The 18,171-nt window shown below is 49.1% G+C and overlaps 1 protein-coding gene across 2 annotated transcripts in view; it reads left to right on the forward strand.

Moving 5' to 3' along the window:
- The window catches only part of OLFM1 (olfactomedin 1), a 34,845-nt gene extending 25,488 nt beyond the window's left edge, over positions 1 to 9,357 (forward strand). For both annotated transcript variants that reach the window (XM_074846156.1, XM_074846155.1), the window contains exons 5-6: positions 4,296 to 4,402; positions 7,597 to 9,357. In XM_074846156.1, the coding sequence (XP_074702257.1) occupies positions 4,296 to 4,402; positions 7,597 to 8,271 (782 nt within the window). In that variant the 3' untranslated portion in view covers positions 8,272 to 9,357. The remainder of the gene's footprint in view (positions 1 to 4,295; positions 4,403 to 7,596) is intronic.
- Positions 9,358 to 18,171: the final 8,814 nt, after the last annotated feature.

Consider the following 18,171-nt stretch of genomic DNA (forward strand, 5'->3'; position numbering starts at 1 on the left):
GCCTCTCCCCATCCTCCGGGAAGCACCGATGCTCAACAGTGCAGCAGCATTTTCCTTAGACGAGGTCCTGTTTTGCATTTTGGGTTTCCTAAGCATTATTGATGGATCAATAGTGAAAACACTTCCTGACCCTGGCATGTGTGTGAAGGGAAAAAAAAATCAATAATGGCACGTTCAATTTGTTATTTTGTTTACACTCCTAAAGATCACTATTTATACAGGGATTTTAACGTTTCCATTAACGTTCCTAAGAGGAGCTTTGGAGGAGTGGAGAGGTTGTCACTCCTTGATTCGAGGGGGAAATTAACTCGGCTGCGCTGCACAGGCTCACGTTTGCCTGATAGCACAAGCTGTCCCCAACTCCTGCAAAAAATCCCAGCCCATGCTCCTGGTGCAGGGGTGGGGACAGAGCCCTGCCAGCCTGTCCCAGATGGTTTTGGGATGCGGGGACTCCCGGCCAGGCAACAGAGGCGAGGGCAAGGCACAACCCAACTGCTGCAGGTCCATCCCTGCTGCGGAGTGCTGGGACTGGGATGGGGGTGGAATCAGAGCTCAGTTTCTTGGGAAGCCCCAGGAGGAAAGACGCTTGGCTGTAGCAGCAGCAGCCTCGGCAGAACCTCGGAGTCCAGAAGGAGACGGTGCTGGTGTTGGTGCGGTGGCTGCGTTGGTGGATAAATTGCTGCTGAGCTGCTAAACATCGCTTGTGGGCTGGATCTTAGGAGAAATATGGAGCAGGGGTGTTAGTATCCTGGGAGGATGGTGATGCTGGTTGTAACTGTCTGGAGGAAAGTGTGTCTTCTGCTGGAGAGTTTCTGCTGCGTCTAGAGGAAGGGGCTGTGTGCGTTGAGGTGGCGTTTTGTTTCTGGTCTTTTGAGCTACAGGAGGGCAGGTCAGAGGCAGTTGGCTGGGCTGGCCTGGAGGGTCACTTGGGAAGAGGCTTATTCATGCTGTTTTCCAGGAACAGGGAGATACAGGCCCCCAAAGGACCTGAATAGTGCTGGGGAAACTGGAGTGAAAAGAGATCCTCTGTGCATACCCCAAAAGCTGCTACTCACAGGCTTCCCCTGTGTCCTGGACTCATGGATGAGCACCAGGTCATGTTTTCCTATTGCACATTTGTCCCTGAGTGTCCCTGCCTGTAGCAGCCCATGCTCCTGCCATCCCAACAGGAGAGCAGGTTTGCTGCTAAAGGCTCAGCACCCATGGGTGCGGGGCTGCCCGGGGCCAGGCTCTGCTGGGCAGTCAAGCAGCAGCTTTAGGGCAGTCACAGCCAGGGCTTAAAAACTCCCCTGTGCGAGTCAGTAGAGTCTGCTAGAGGAAAGACTCGGATGCTGGGCGTCCTGGGGTCTCACCCCAGCTCTGCTCCCAGCCATGCTGAGCTGAGCCCCACGCTGAGCTCCCCACCCACAGAGGAGAGCACTGCTGAGACTGGCCGGGTGCTGCTGGCAGGGGCTTCGAGGCTGCTGCTTCGTGCCAGAGCATCGGGAGATGCAGGAATCCTGTCGAGTGAGCTCCTGCTCTGATTCAAGCTGCGACATGTCCAAGGGAAGCAGGAGAAGACAGTCCCCTCTGCCCCCAGTAATCTTCCTGATTTTAATGATTGCTAGCCCTATAAACGGGGGGAAAAATGCTGATGGTGTTTGGCGTGTGGTGTGGATCTCATCAGGAACAGATGGGTGACTGAGGACCACAGAGGCTGTAGGTGTCCTTTCCTGGGAGGTAAGCCCACGAGAGCTGCAGGGACCTAGCTAACTAGGGGCCTTAAAGGATCCATTTTAAAGTTTCCCCCTAGCACCTGAGTGCCTGTGATAGATTTACACCAAGAAAGAAAACACCTTGCCCTGTGTAAGAGCAACCCTCTTGCATTGCTGAAGAGCTGTTGTGAATGTGCCTCCAGCTAAACGTGTATGAGATGTAGCCTCACTACTTGCAAACAACACTAGTTTACCCTTATCAGTTGCTGCTGCATTTTTTTTAATTTTTTTTTTTTTTTTAAATCAATGAGCTTTTATACAACCTTTCTCTCCAGGGAAATGGAAGGAGAGATAAAGTGACAGCAATGTAGGGCTGTGATAATGGAAGGCAGCTTGAGCAGATCTGTGATTAGAGGAAGGCTGGTCCTCTGCAAGGGGAATTTGCAAGACATTAAGCATTTATTATTTTAACCCGTTGCATCCCTTTGTCTTGCTCTCCTTCTGCTGAGAGGTTTTGAATGCATCAGACAAGCGGGAGGACAAATGCCCTTACATCGTGTCTCAGTGAGGCCAGGAAAGCTCTTTGCTTTTTGGTGGGCTCTCTCTTTATCTGCCTGGTGTCTGAAGGCTGTGGGAAGACTGATGGTCCCCTTGGCCTTGTCGTGCTGGTGCATATCAAGAATATCTTCATCTATTTTACATTTGCCTTTTTACCTTTGCCCGCAGCTCAGAGCTGAGGTAGATGGATGTGTCCCATGGCCATGATCAGGAATATAAAGGGGCAGATGAGAACAGGTTGAGGAGAGAGGCAGCTAAGAGATATTGCAGAGTGCACATACTGGAACCATTCAAGGCCAGGTTGGATGGGGCTTTGAGCAACCTGATCTAGTTGAAGGTGTCCCTGCTCATTGCAGGGCAGTTGGACCAGATGACCTTTAATGGTCCCTTCTAACCCAAACCGTTCTATGATTCTATGATTCTACTTGGTAATTTTGAGCAGGACCTTGCCCTGAGCTGTCAGAAATCTGCCCCTGTTTCAGCAGCATCCCCACGGGCTCCCGCCTGCGACCTCAGCCCTGGATACCCACCGCTGAGCACCGTACCGCAGTGCAGCTGCAGCTCAGCCTGCAAACCCATCACCCAGCGCAGCCGCTCCGTCCCAGCACCACCACCATCCCCTTCCCCGGCCTGCCAGAGGCTTCCACGTCAAAAAGGAGAAGTCAGGAAACACCTTCTGAACTTCAGGTTGTGGCTGCCCCCCTGGTGCTGCTGACCTTAGCTTGTCTTGCTCAGGAGATGCTGCTGCAGAACCAGCTCTGCATTGAATGTGCTCGGGTTTTAAATGAGTGCTCCTGTAGCAACAGACCGTCCAACGCCAGCCCCAGCCCCTCCCGCGGCATCTTCGTCTCTTCATCTTGTCATTCCTTAGTGCACATACTCTAAAATGCTGGTGTTTGCAGGAGACCAGAATGGCAGCTTTGCTGAAACTTGGGGATATCGTTGGAAATAGGAACTCAGTGTACAGCTGCGCCTTCGATGCTGAGGCTGTAGCGTTGCAGGCATCTATTCACGGGCGTCCCCGGAGGGGTGCTGGGTTCAGTGTCAGGGGACAGAACCATGGAAGGGAAACAAGCTGCCACGGGCAGCCTGCTCAGCAAGCTGGGGGAGAGGTGCCACTGCTTCACCTCATATTTAGGGCTTAAAAACACAGCGAGGCACTTAGCTGGGCTTGCAAATGTGCTGACATGCCTACCGAATTCAGTGGCATGAAATCAGTGGTGTGAAACACCTGAGTGTGCTTCAAACCCAGGCTCGTAGCGCTGTGTGGGTGCATGTCCCTGTTGTGGTGATGCTGAGTCTGGGCAGGATTCCCAGGGTGGCTTCTGAGGGACCCAAGGGGACACCCCACCTCCTGCCCTCCATCCTGCTGCGCTTGGGCTCCTCTCCTGGAGCTGGTGAAGCCCAGGCTGGCAGAGATGACGGGAGGAGGCTGGTGAATTCATTACCGTCTCCTAAGCTTGCAGACATTGAGAGGGAACAGAGAAGGTGGCTGGTAGAAGCCAGTAAATGGTCTTTGCAGGGAAGAGATTTATATTGCACGTAATTTCCCACCTTTTTATTTTTCCTCCTTTGCATAACCTGTAACAAATGCATGTTTCCAGCAGGGCTGGAATAGACACATCTATCTTTTTATCTTGGCTGCACCCACTGTATCATACAGAAATGAGCAGTGCTATTCAGCTAATTTCTCCACCTGGTTGCTCGACCCTGGCTAACTCTTCTCATTTTCTATTCTGTGACATTAGCAGCACGGCTGGTTCAGGAAAGCTTGTTTTCTTGGGGGCAGTGTGATAAGGACAATTGTTATTAAGAGGCATGAAACAAACAAAAGCATCCAACAGTTGTTCTTGGCCTAATTACCTCTAAAAAAATAAAAACAGAGCTGCCCATCAGCGGGGGAGAGGAGTGGGCAGAGCGGTGTGGGTGGTGGCTGGCACTGGTGCCCCTCACTGGGGCTTCGGGGCTGGCTGGCAAAGACCCGCCACCAAAGGAGGTGCAGTGGTCTGACGTGGTGCTCACCAGCCTTGCACTCTTTTTCAGCTTGTGGCAAGCTGACGGGAATAAGTGACCCAATCACAATTAAAACTTCGGGGTCCAGGTTCGGATCGTGGATGACGGACCCTCTCGCTCCTGAGGGAGAGAACAAGGTAAGACCACGACACCTTCATCTCTGTGTTCCCACCTCCACCGATGCGGCTGAGGTCATGGAAAACCCATTACATCCAAGCACCAAAGCCCAGGTTGTGCCCTGTGAAACCTGTGGAAGGTCCTAATTCATTTCACGGGGCTCTGCTGGCCTCCTCTGCAGTGGGAGGGGGCTGAGGATCCCGCAGGGAGGGAGGATGAGGAGGGGGCTGAGCAGCCCCACGCAGTGGTCCCTTCCCAGGGCACATGAAACTCACTGCAGGGATGAGCGTGCCTGGTCTCAGAAGTGTCACCACAAGGTCTGTGCCACCCGCGGGAGGGAAGAATCAAATATTGGGTTTCTCATCTGGGTTTGGCAGCCAGGAGGGAGCTGGGGCTGAGCAGAGGGACCCGTGGTCCCAGTCCCTGCTGCTTTTCTGCTGCCGGTGCCTCCGATAATGTGATCTGACTGCATTTGTCCTCCGTCCTCCGCCTTCATTGTTGTGAGGAACCAACCGACGGCAGCCAGAGAGAGATTTGTTTTGCTTTGTTTTGGTCTTCTTTTTTACCATTCAGACCATTCAATTTTGATCCCAAGGAGGTAGGAAGCCAATAACTGGCTGAAAATCAATCCAGGCTTCCCATGACTGATGGAATGGAAAATATCTCAAGTGTTTGCTGAGGATTTGCAGGCAGCAAAACAAAACAAAAACCACAGAGCTTGGCTGCATGGTAATTCCCTCCTGCATGCAGTATCCTTCATCAAAGGATGCAGCAAGGGCTGTATCAGGGCGGCTATTTTGAGAGCTTTGCCCTGTGATCAGCTTTCTGTAGCTGAGAGAGGACGAGGGATGCTCTGGAGAAGCCACCCCTGGGGTGGCTCCATTTGCCCGTGGATGTGCAGCAATGAAGCAGCCGTGACTTGAGATGTTGGGCTCTTTCCCTCCAGCAGCCAACTGGTTGGCACTGGTTGCCCAGTACAACACCCCTGTATTTTACAGTTATTAAACAAAACTTCACCTACAGCCCCAATAACATCCTGATTAGAAGTGGGATGGGAAGGCTTTACCCACATCACATCTTGTTTTGCTCAAGAGACGGGACAGACTTGTCCTCTTCAGGCTGTGTTTGCTGCATCCCTCGGCACTAAAGTGATTTCTACATCTGTGAAGGAAGAGTCAGGCCTGTTGCAGCTGAAGCTGGTTGATCAAATGCTAAAGATCTTTGCACGTCTTCAGAGAGTTTTGTCTCAAACCAGTATTTTTCAGGTTTTTTTTTCTCTGTGCCTTTTTCTGCAGTGTATTTTTGTCATGAGAGTAGAAAAGCAGTTTTCTCTGGCCTCTAGCTCAAGCTTCACAAGTGTGTATGTGTATATAATACATAAATCTACTGTGAATTTTATTAGAAACACACAATTAAGTGAACTTCATTGGCTGCCTGGCAGAGTGGGAAACTGGGGATGGGAGGAGATGGGTAGGATATCATATCCATCTTATGTCGCCAAGACCCAGGAGGTGTTTGGTGTTCGTGTGGTCATTTGTTCATGTCATGAAATCATTGAACACAACTGGGGAAAATTGTGAGTCTCGCAGGAGCAGCCCGGCGGCGAGGCAGCAGGTGGATGCTGAGCGCCGGGATTGATGTGTATTGGCAGGAGAAGGTTGCTCAAAGCCAGCCGGTGCGATGAGACGTTGCTATCCATCAATCTCCGCTTCTCCAAAGCATGAAATGCCTTTGGGTCCTGCCACCTTGCAGCCCCAGTGTGATGATATGGGGTTCTGCTCTTCTGGGTTTCTCTTTGTCTCTCTAAAAAACGGAGCACGAGGCATTGCCGTGCATAATTTTTTAATACCAAATAATGAAATGGGAGCAGCAGAGAGACAATCGGTTTTCTGGGGGATTTTTTTGTAATTTCCCAAGCTGCTTTAGTTGAACGCAGGCATTTCATTAAGCGAGGAATGCTCTCTGGTGCCACGTCTGACAGCAGAAGCTCTCCCACGCTGCAGGCACTTCTCTGCCGTGGGCTCAGGGACGTGTGTGGTTTTTCTCTGGTGCTTTTGCAGCCGTCCTCGAGCCCAGGGTGGAGGTGTGAAGATCAGAGCCGTTTGCCACACGTTCATTCCCCACCTCTGCAGTGTTTCCGGGGACGTAAAGATGGAAGGCTGAAGTTCCCCACAAAGTTTTTGCAGACCCCTCTTGGCCTTTCAGATAGAGCAGCCAGAAGCAGTTTACATGCACACACCGTGTGTAAATGTTTGCTCTTTGAAGGGGCCCTGGAGACAGCCATAATGCAGAGACAATACTATCAGATTTTGCAAGGAGTTTGCAAAAGAAGTTTGCACTAAACATTACCCAAATCTGCCTCCTTAAAGCCTTCCCCCTTGCTATTTGATTTACTTTTTCTCCTTCCTAAACAGTTTCTGCAGAAAGCAGCTATCTTATTTTTAGGCAGCAACTGCATACAGAATGTCACTAACTGGCTGGATATTTCTTCTTGATATTAACTGCACAGCTTTGTCATTTGCCTCAGAATTGGTTTCATATGACAAAACCTTTTTTTCTTTTAAGGAGTCTAGACAGTGTCCCTAGTGAACTGGCACTTAAATGATGATCTAAAATCTCTCCCCCATCCATCGATAGCAAGATTTCGGTGTCTTCGTCTCTTATATTTTAGTGGCGTCGGTTCCAGCTTTTGTTGTAGAAGTGTATGATTTTTAAACCAATATGGACTTTGCCTGAATTTCCTTGACAATAAACAATTGCATCCATCGCTTCTGCATGCCAAATTAATGGAGTTCTGCACAGCAGCTGGTATAATTTAGAGAGTGCTACCACGATGGGGTTTACGGGAAGCAGAAGCAGCATCAACATAAGATGCTGGGTTTAGCCAGAGAAAAGATGTTAATTGCCCTCTGTAACGATGGTGCCAGTCATGCAGCACTCCCAGCGAACCTCTTAAGCTCCCAGGTTCCTGGGGAGATATGAGGTTACCCCTCGGGAAAGCTTTGCTGTTCAGTTGATTTCTTGGCTGATTTTGGGTTCCAAAAATTGGGTTTATTTCTGGGCGTAGGTGGCAGGCGTTGGACACATCGTTTTCCAGCGGATTGGATTCCTTGCTCGGGATTTCACTCCCAGCTCAGTTTCTAGGGTGATGTGCGAAGGGTTCAGTCGAGTTTCTGCTGTTTTCTAACCCCATGTGTTTCTGTTGCTTGCCCAGGTCTGGTACATGGACAGCTACCACAACAACCGCTTTGTCCGTGAATATAAATCCATGGCAGATTTCATGAATACTGACAATTTTACCTCTCATCGTCTCCCTCACCCGTGGTCAGGCACCGGTCAAGTGGTCTACAATGGCTCCATCTATTTCAATAAATACCAAAGCCACATAATTATCAGGTTTGACTTGAAAACAGAGACCATTCTCAAGACTCGCAGCCTGGATTATGCTGGCTACAACAACATGTACCACTACGCCTGGGGTGGCCACTCGGACATTGACCTCATGGTGGATGAGAACGGGCTGTGGGCTGTCTACGCCACCAACCAGAACGCGGGCAACATCGTCATCAGCAAGTTGGACCCCAACACCCTTCAGAGCCTCCAGACCTGGAACACCAGCTACCCGAAACGCAGCGCCGGGGAGGCCTTCATCATCTGCGGCACGCTCTACGTCACCAACGGCTACTCGGGAGGGACCAAGGTGCACTATGCCTACCAGACCAATGCCTCCACCTACGAGTACATCGACATCCCCTTCCAAAACAAGTACTCGCACATTTCCATGTTGGACTACAACCCCAAGGATCGGGCCCTCTATGCCTGGAACAACGGGCACCAAATACTTTACAATGTCACCCTCTTCCACGTCATCAGGTCTGACGAGTTGTAGTCCATCCTTGTTTAGAAACTGATTTAGAAAAACAAAAAAGGAAAAAAGGGAGAAATGAAATTAAAAAAAAAAATACTAATATCAAGGAAACACACTTTAAATAAGTAAATATATAAACAGCTGCCAAAATTAACACCAACATCATGGAGGATTATTCAGCATAAACCTGACAGATCAGCATTACCTCTACATTTCTAGAAGTCTGGCCCTGTGTTATAGACTCACGAGTAACCATGTACTTGCAGCTGGAACTGCACTTAAAGAACCACTTAAGTTTGGGGTTTTGTTTTGTTTCTGTTCCGATAGCAAACCTATAGTACATACTAAAGAAGTAAGGCAATGACTGTTGAAAGTTTATCCTTGGGAGACTCGCTCTCTTCTGTGTGTGGGTTGCATGGACATTTTCCCGACATCACGGTCAGCTGTGATGGATGTGTGATTTGTATTTCTAAGCAGAAAAAGCTGACCCGTGAGGAGCTCTCGCTGTCTGAACAAGACCTATCACAGGTTAGTTTTCTTCGCCTTCCATTGCAGCTACTGTCTCTCAACTGTGTTCTTGTCACTTAGATTAACTGTGCTGAGACCCGAAGTAGCTCATGGATCTGTGTCTTAGTAACTATTAAACACGATGGTTTAAGTATGTATTATGAACAAGTTGTTGTACCCATATTGTTTGAACTTATGTATTCAGCAAATATATTGTATAATGTATGTCTGTTATTTACCAGAGGTGGCAAAACTTTGTATGTCCAGTTTATGCAATGAATGTTGTAAATGCAATGATGTAGTTTGGATTAATAAATGATGGTTTTGTTTCTAAAAAGAAAAAAAAAAAGATCAGTGTTCACCCTTATACACAGATAACCAATTTCATGTTGATAATTACAAGAATATTCTCTTACTGTTATACTATCTACATAGCATTATGGTGGTTGGAAATGGCTTCTGTGGAAATTCTGCGGCATCAGATTCCCATGGGAAGCCCTGTTTATGGAAATGTGAAGGTAATTAATTTTTTTTAAGAGGAAAACTTTGTACTATCCACAGTTATCTAAGGAACAATAAAAATATTAGGAGACTTCCCTACTTTGTTTATTGTCTTCTCTGTATGAGTGACCAAGTGTAGAGGAGGGGTAACAAGGATTAATTTGGGATTTTTTGGGTAATTGTTGAGCAACCTTCCTGACTTTCCTTATGTCTTGAATTGCGGATGACCCGATGCGTGGCTGCCGCTGGAAGCCGGCGGGGCCGGAGGCTGAGAGGCTTTGGCTCTGCTCTCTAGGGCTCACGCAGCGGGACTGCCTTCCCGTTTGCATTTGGAGCAGAAACTGCTTCAAGGAGATAAAACCCTTCCTCTGCTCCTACGGCTGCTCTCTGCTGCGAGGGAAGTGGAGGCGGCTGCAGCGAGGCTGTGTTGCTGCTGCTAATGCGGGCAGGGGCTCCGGCTGCCCGCAGCGCTGTGCTCAGCCCCCTCCCCATCCCAGGGCTGGGGTCGGGGGGTGACAGCGTTTGATACCTGTGCTACAGCAGGAGGAAGTTGTGTCGTCTGCTGCTTTCGTTAGAGCTGGAGACGTGGTGCCTCAGACTGCTGCGGGCAGCTGCATCATTTCCCTTCTCAGATGCTTAGAGCGCTTCTTATCCTGAATTTGCTGTAGTCTTATGCTAGTAAAAATCTCCTTCCATTTAATGCAGCTAGCACTGTGATGCTTATTACAATGAGCAACTCTTACTGTTGGGGCCTGAGCACTCAACACAACCATTCCTCTTCTTTCTGCCAAAGCAGTGGCCTCACAGCATTGCAGGATGCTGCAGTACCACAGCACACACCTCGAAATGATCCGAGGCACTTTTCCAGTTGAATGCTCCTAAAGCTCTTAATATTTTGAAGCTTAAGATGCTGGATGCTAACACGCTCTTCTCAACCACCTTTAATAAATCCTGCACTTCCCCGCTCTCCCCTTACATGCTTCCAGCGTACAGTCTTCCCATGGCAGGGCTCATTTTTCCGGGAATCCAGCACCACCGGCAGCTTCATTCTGCTGCCACTGTCTGGTGTGAGATGTGAGGTCCCATCTTTTCCCTCTGCCCCAAGAAGAGCAGTATTCAGCAATTCCCATGCCACAGCCAGCCTCAGGCAAAGGGACAGGAGCTGTCCTGCCTTTTCTGCCTGCCCAAGGAGCCCACTGAGCTGGATCTCGTGGGCAGCAGGGATGCCTGGTACCTGTGCAAGCTGCAAAGGGCTTTCTCTGGCATCGTGAGACCATTGTTGCCTCCTCTCCAAACAGAGAAGCAGGTGACCATGTGTAGCACCCCCAGGCATGGCAATTTTTCAGCCAAGGGATATGTGAACAGCTATATTCACTGATGAGGTTCAGCCTTCGGACGCGGCAGACTGATGCATTAGGGCCCCTGGAAGGAACACGGATCACTGAGGTCAGGAAATTGAATATAAGCAATCGGTGACTGCCACAAATTGCACACACGGAGTTCAACCTCTCAGCCTTCGCAGAAGGTCCCTGCTGGGCTCTTCAGCAGGAGGGGAGGGGGAAGGGAAAAAAAATGGTGTAATGTGGTTTCCCAGAGCTGGATTAAACCACAAGCAATGAACGACCCTCCACATGTAGATGTCTGAGCCAGTTACAGAGGTTTGAGATACTGCCCTGTGTCAGCACTACGCCTCTTACTGAAACACTGGCTGTATCCAGAATGGGGACAGCTCTCTGAGGAGTCGTTTCTATGCTACACACCATATTTCCAGGACTCTGGACTGCCAGATTCGTGGAGATCTTCAATGTTTAGTAGTGTTTTTCCCTCCAAGAAGCTAAAAAAGGGGGCTAGAGACCCATGGTGTAATTGGCAGCAGTATTGATCTTCAATGTGCAAGTGAAATCTGTTAAGCCAAAAAGCTGTGAGGCACCTGCAGTCATTTCTATTTAATTAATGTATTTTTCCAGTGCAAAGTCATTTAAGGGGAGCACGCTATTTCTATAAGATTTAGAGCTGGGTCCAACAACCACTGCAATCAATGGGACGGACACCGATGCCTACAACAGGGGCTGGGCTTTAGCAGCCAATTGAACCTGCTCTCCGCTCAGCTCCTCAAGTGCATCGGAGTGATTCGCTCGCACAGTCTTGCCGTAGTTTTGAATCATGGCTGTTGTCAGCTGTACTACACGCTGAATTGCTTTTCGGTGCAGATTATTGTCCCAGCAGCTGGGCTTTGCATACTCTGCTTCCCACCTGCCTGTGTGCCACGGAGCTGTGCTGATCGCCAGATGGTTCTTCTCTAAGACCTCTGTAGGTGATCACGGAGATTGTCCCAGCCAACCTGTCCAGTTTTTGGAAGATGTTTCAGGTAGACCAGAGCACATGGCAGGGCACTACCTGAATCTGCCAGCAACCCAGCCAGGCACACTGCCACACCGAAGCACTGCCATGCGCCAAATTACCCGAAATCAGCTTTGCCATTAGTCAAGATTTGAGGACAAAAGAACACGTTTGCTTCAAAACATTGATCTGCAAAAATAAATTGAATTACAGAAAGGCAAAACAACGCTGTTTGCTTTAGGGTACAGCTACATTTAGATTCTAATTTTCGTAGTGCAATTCGTTTAAGACAAGACTCAACAGCACAAAATGTCCTTGAACGCAACAAAGACAGAGAAGCTTTTCTGTAACATGTACCCAAAGTTAATGAGATGAGAAAAGTGCTTTAAGGGGCGTACCTTTGTCCTATTTGCCTGTAGTGCAATATTCTATAAATGGATGCCATATGGTCATATACTTAATGGTATGTATTACTTTTCAAGTGGATGAGCCATTCAAAGACAAGTACGTCCCAGAGGATTGCTTTCTATAGCCTATGACTTAATTATTTGGTGCACGAGGCTTGGCGGTCCAAATTTAGTCATGGGAGTCAGTGAGTTACTTCAGAGAAACATCTGACCATACTTTTGTATGTGTGTTTATGTGTTGTCAATATTTTACAAGGGATTAATATGAAAGCACTACACTAGGTATTTGTGTAGATATTTGTGAGGGGTTTGGTTTGATGCAGAACCCAGGTTCTGCTCCCAGCCACATCATCCATGCCACGTAACAGCTCCAGAGCTGAGCAAGTAACTGAACAGATTGAATTTTGCATGTCACGACATGGCTGTCCTTCACCCTTTGAGTCAGATGAACCAATGCTCTCCAGCTGGTTCGTATCTGCCTTGGGATGAATGAGGTATCTGGTGGGGTTTGCTCTCTTTCCTGCAGCTCACCAAGCCACGGTCCTTTTCTACCCTTTGCTCTGAGACAATCCCTTTCCCTGGAGCCCTCGTGACCACCCCAGAGGATGCTTGCCCAGCTTTTGGGCACAGTAGGACACGAACGCAGCTACCTGTGTCCCGACAGCCCGGCTGTGTGTCCGGCCAGCCCAGACCACGGGCAAAGCAGCTCCCTGTACCTCGTCACCGTGATACTGCTGCCATTCTCCAGGCCATGTCTAGCAACGTGTGTAACTGGTTCTGTGTGCAGGGAAGAGCCCGGCTTTTGGGCTGACATACAGAAACTGAAGCTCATCCTTCCCCCACCGGTGGTAAAGCCCATGGGGAGCAGCAGTGGGCTGTGAAATGCAGCTTAGAGCTGCGCTAGCGCTTACACAGACTGTCCCGTTGAATTAAATGAAGCTCGCTCAGCACCTGGCCTAAAACACAGGCAGAAATACTGACTGTTGCTTAGCATCATCACAACACCGAGAGCCAAAAATTTTCCTTTCTTCCTTTGCTGTTACTTCTCTGACCTTCATTAGTTCTGCAAGCACTGAATGCAGAGCCCATATGGAGACAGTTATCATAAAAAAATGAATCCTGGCCCCTTAATTAGCTCCTCATTATCTGAGAGCTCCATATTGAAGCATTAAGACATTGCAAAGCAATTTGTTGAGTTTCCAATTAAAACTTTTTAGAATTGTTGAGCCTTTTAATACTTTGTGTTTACAAATTGCCTTGGACCTACACCAATACACACATTTCCTTCACTGGGGAAATATAGCTGAGGAGCTGATAGTTATTAATATAAAATCCTTGGTTTTAATAAAGTCATAAACCATGTCAATGAGGCTGCTCTTTTTATACCTGATACAATAGAGATGACTCTCTGAATGAGTGCAGAAGAGTAAGAACCATTAAGAGGGCAATTATAGGCTGATTTCCTAATAACTCCAGTTTTACAGCACTGTAAAAACAAATGTACACATCCCTCTTTATATTAACTTACCCTGGATATGTTCCTACCAGGTGATGGTAGGTGCTGAGACTCTCCGTTTCTGTAGGGATGCAAAAGGAATTAGCAAGGCTCAGCTCCTCCCAACAGCACATTGCAGGATCAGGCCCATCATGAATAAATAAAAGCCAGATGGGCATGGATTATATTCACTGTATTGCACAAGCTGTTAGCTGGAGGAGTGAAGCTACCAGATACAAACACAGAAGAAAAATGGGTGTCTCCTATAAAGCACAGAGTCGCACAGGCTTTGCCTGGGTTCCTTGGATGAGTCTGTGGACTGACCTACCGTGGTGGCCAAAAAAATGGGGAGGTGGGTGGCCTATTGACAAGCCCAGGCCTGAGCTCTTCCTAAAATCTGCAGAGCCAACGTGAAGCAAGAGGAGCAGCAATGGCTCCGCTGACCTGGAGAGGGATTAAGTGATTTGCTTAAAACCTCTTAAAAATGGTTCCCAAGCCATTTGGAAGGGACAGCCACCTTCACATCGCATCCAATGAGTATAAACGGGGGATGCAGCTTGTCAGCAGCAGAACAGGCACCAGCCCACAGAGCTTTAACTAACCCCAAACTGCTCCTTCCTCCTGTAGAATAGTCCCCAGGTCCTCCAGGCTGAATAAGTTCATGGTCATTAAGAGTCTGTTGTATAATCATCATAGGAGGACACGTATCGCCGAGGGGAGCCGACCAAGGGAAGTGGCTTTGGTGTGCGGCAGAGCTGTAAGGAGAGATCTGTGCAAGCCATGACAAACAGCACCGTGCCGAAGAGACGTGCGCTGGGCTTTTGTTCTCAGCCTGTGCCAAGGCCTTGTGATAATATGGTACTTATGTTCTTTGGGATGTTGTAAAGCCATGAGCTGATCTGTATTGAACATGTCATTTGTATTCCCACGCTGTTTTTTAAGCAAATCTGTCAAATAAAACCCAAAAAAAGAATGAAAAGACGAATGCAAAGGAGTGATTACATAAGGAATTCGCTGTGCAGGCAGCCGTGGCCACTCCAGGCACCGGGGGCTTCGTGGCTTTGCTGCCCTCCAAGGGGAGGTAGAAACGACCCTGAGAGACAGCTTTGGTCTGGAATAGAGAGCAGCATCCCAGACCACTGGCTGACACCCAGACAGGGCTCAGGGCCTTCTCCAGCCGCTGGGCAACTGTGTTTGTCCGTAGGCTGCTGCTTCCCCCCCCGGCCCTCAGCATCCTCTGAGCTTCGGGGCTGCTTTGCAGTGAATCATCTCCCTCTCGACAGACAAAGGGGTGAGCTCTTTCTCGCCCTCCCTCTGGCTTTTTAGTCTGGCTTTTAAAGACCTCATCACTTCCAGGATCATTTTTTTCATGCCTTTCTGTGAATATTTCCCATTTTTGCACTTTCTGAGCACCCAGCTACCAAAAAAAAAAAAGGTGTCTACAGGGCAGATCAGCACCTGCAGCAGCAATGTGGGTCCTTCCTCAAACATGCATAGCAAGCCCCCAGCCACGCAGGCAAGGGACCTTGGGGAAAGGAAACATAAATCTGCCATCTGTGGCAATTTAGCATTTACCAGTCATATTGCACTAGGGCACTGTCACTTTGAATGAATGTTAAAGTGTTTCCTCTCTGTGGCCTGAGCAGTCTCCTTTTCCCGTCAAATTGGCCATGGCGTGCCATAATAAAATAGACATACTGGGGCTGCGAAGGGTCACTCAGGGGGGCTGACATTAACTCAGGGAGGTCCCCTTTTGAAGGAGGCATTCAATTAAAGTTTTATTGCAATTCTGCAATGTGAAGCTGCAAGGGTGAGTCTCAATAGCTGTGCTGGGATTTTAAATTAGCAGCTGAGTACAAATTTGCCAGTGATCTTGGCCATGAGCACTGAGCACTGCTCAGCTGCGGGAGCAAGGTCCAGGGAAAATACACTGGTGGCACCATGCACTTGGCTTTGCTTTCCATGACTAGCAGGATGAGCAAGTACAAGCATGGGATCACCTGGGAGCAAACGTTGTGGAAGGATGAAAGGACAGATCTGTCTTTCTGGAGCACCATGGTGAGCAGGACCGTCTGGGGGACACGGTGGCTCTGGGAGCTGGGGTTCAGACAGCACTTCTTTGAGAAATAACACTTGGGTGAGTCCTGCAATTCAGGAGGAGTTTGCAGGAAGAAAAGGCGTTGGGTTAGGCCCACTGTCTTTGAGCACAAATATTTGTGCTCTCAAGCAAGATCTCCTCCTGCAAACACTGCTGGAGATCTGGCAGCCTTCAGCCGCGAACGCACAGGCTGCACAGCGCGTTGAAGAACTCAGACAGGAGCTGAGAAATGTTTCCAAACTTGCACATTTCTTCTTTCTTATCATTTCCCATGAAACAGCAGGAAGAATCAGCCCAAACCACTGATGCAGCAGTAGCCAGAGGCATTTGGGACTTGCAGAGAATGGAGCAAAACAGGGCTGAGATCCTCTGCTACAGCTGCGGTGACAGAGATGATGATGATGACGATACTGGGCCAGGTCTGAGCGCCTGTCTCCCTGCTGGACGCAGGGCTGGGCCCTGGCTCTCCCCTGCCCGCTCATCCCTGGGAAGGAAACCGCCCTCTGGAAACGCAGCGTGTTCTGAAGGAGGAGATCCGAAGTTTTGCTGAGTACCCCGAAGTACCTAACACGTTACCGACACGCTCAAGTGCAGGTGCTTGGAGCACAGCCGCTGCTGCAGTAAAGGCAGAGGAGGGTAAGCTGTTGTAAACGAACAGGGCTCTGTGCCCGGATTTTAGCCATAACACTTTCTTTCAAAAACTCAATAAACCAGTGTTTTGCACAGGAAAAACTGTCAGACTTTTAATTACCAGCCATCGTTACTGTGTTATCATAACGTGAGTGAATAGAAGCTGCTCTGTGGCTGCCAGATGTTCACGCTCTGGCTCGTTACAGCAGCGATGAGCGCGGTGCTGCCCGTCCCCGGCTGGGAGCCAGGGTGAGGAACCCCAGTCCAGCCGCCCCGGGCACGCACAAATCTGGGATAAAGAGCTGTAAAATGTTCCAGCCTTCAGCATAAAAATAGCCTCTGCAGTTAAACCAGATGGGATAAAACCTGCAGAAGGGCAATCAGCCCTCATGCACCAGGGCACATGATGGTTGTCAGCTAAGGGTCAGGAAGAAATTTGTCCTGGGGGTGATGCTATCTAATGGACTGTGTTAGGAGTTGTAATGCTCTCTGCTGAACACTGCTGCTGCTGGAAACAGGCTACCAGATCTGATAGTCCGCAGTGTTGCTCTAATACGTTTTGCATTTTAAATATTAAACGTGGTACTAATATTGTAATTCCTAGCTGTTAAATCAGTACCATAAGTACTCTGTTACGTCAAACGCCCACCCCAACCCTCGCACGAGCCCTCGGACGCTGCAGAAACTGCCGAGGCTCTGCCTGCTCACTGCAGGAGGCCAGAGACCACAGTGGGTTTGGCTGGTTTTGGTTTTAGCCCAGTTGCAGCTTAAACTCCACGGGGCCATAAAACTGGTGGCAGCTAATTAATTCCCTGGAAGGGAACGGAGGTGCAGGGTAGGGACACCCCACGGGACCGTGCAGCCGGGCCTGGGGAGCACACCCAAGGGTATCCTTCAGCGAGGAATGAGAGCTGCGTGTAAGCAGAAGGGAGAAAAAGTACAAAACCAGGGAACTTGGATCACTTTATCCCATAGCAACAAGCCCGTTCAACAGGAGGAGTGTGTTCACAGTAGAGCCCTAAAAAAGGAGCTGTTAAAATAAACATTGGCATATCTCACACCTCCCTCTTCCCTGAAGGATGCTCTCTGGAAGCACATGTGGACAAACTAGGGAAAGGAAGAGAAGGAAAATAGTGATGAAGGGGAAGATTAGAAGTACTCTAATTAAGTGCTGAAATTAATCCTCTGTTGTCTTTCACTATCTAATATGTTTAATCATTACGGCTTCTCTGTTGTTCACTGATGAATCCACCAGTCTCTTTCAGAGCATCTGGTCATATTATTCCCTTGCTTATTGATAGATGAAAAAAACCAGGCGTTTTCTGCAGTTTTTGCCTTACATATCAAATGCCATCTTGTAGGCAGGTAACGAAGAGGCCCTGTAACCAGAGGCTCGCAGCCCACGGCGATGCTCAGCCCGTGCCCCTGCACGGCGAGGCTGTGCGTGGCCCCGTCTCGCACCCCTCACTGCACCCCAGAGCACCCCCAGCCCAAGGAGGAGATGCTGCTGTGAGAAGGGAAAATCCTGCCGGGGCTGAGAGGTGTTAGAGCAGTGTGCCATGAGCATGCTTATAAATGTGAGAATTCATCACTGGCACAGAAAAAAGGACTCTCTGCAAGCACTCTTCTAGTTTCGAGGTGGATGGCTGGTTCCACGGGTTTTTTCCTGCTTTCTGTGTGTCGCCTTGCTATGTGGAGGGATAAAAAACCCCATTTTTCTTCTTGAAACTGAAATAGCTCAGAGCTTTTATAAGCCTGTGCTGCCCCTGCTCAGGACCGCCTGGGGTGGATGCTACGAGCAGCGGAGGTCTCTTCTGTGGGTAAGCAATCTCCCTTCACTCTGAGCATGCAGCCCTCAGCAGGCAGAGCTGGGAGGATGCACACGCCGCTCAGAAACCCCCTAAATTTCCTACGTGCATGCAGATAACATCACACCCTGCCAC

This window comes from Strix aluco, chromosome 20 (assembly GCF_031877795.1).
Source record: "Strix aluco isolate bStrAlu1 chromosome 20, bStrAlu1.hap1, whole genome shotgun sequence".
In the NCBI taxonomy this organism is placed as follows: Eukaryota; Metazoa; Chordata; class Aves; order Strigiformes; family Strigidae; genus Strix; species Strix aluco.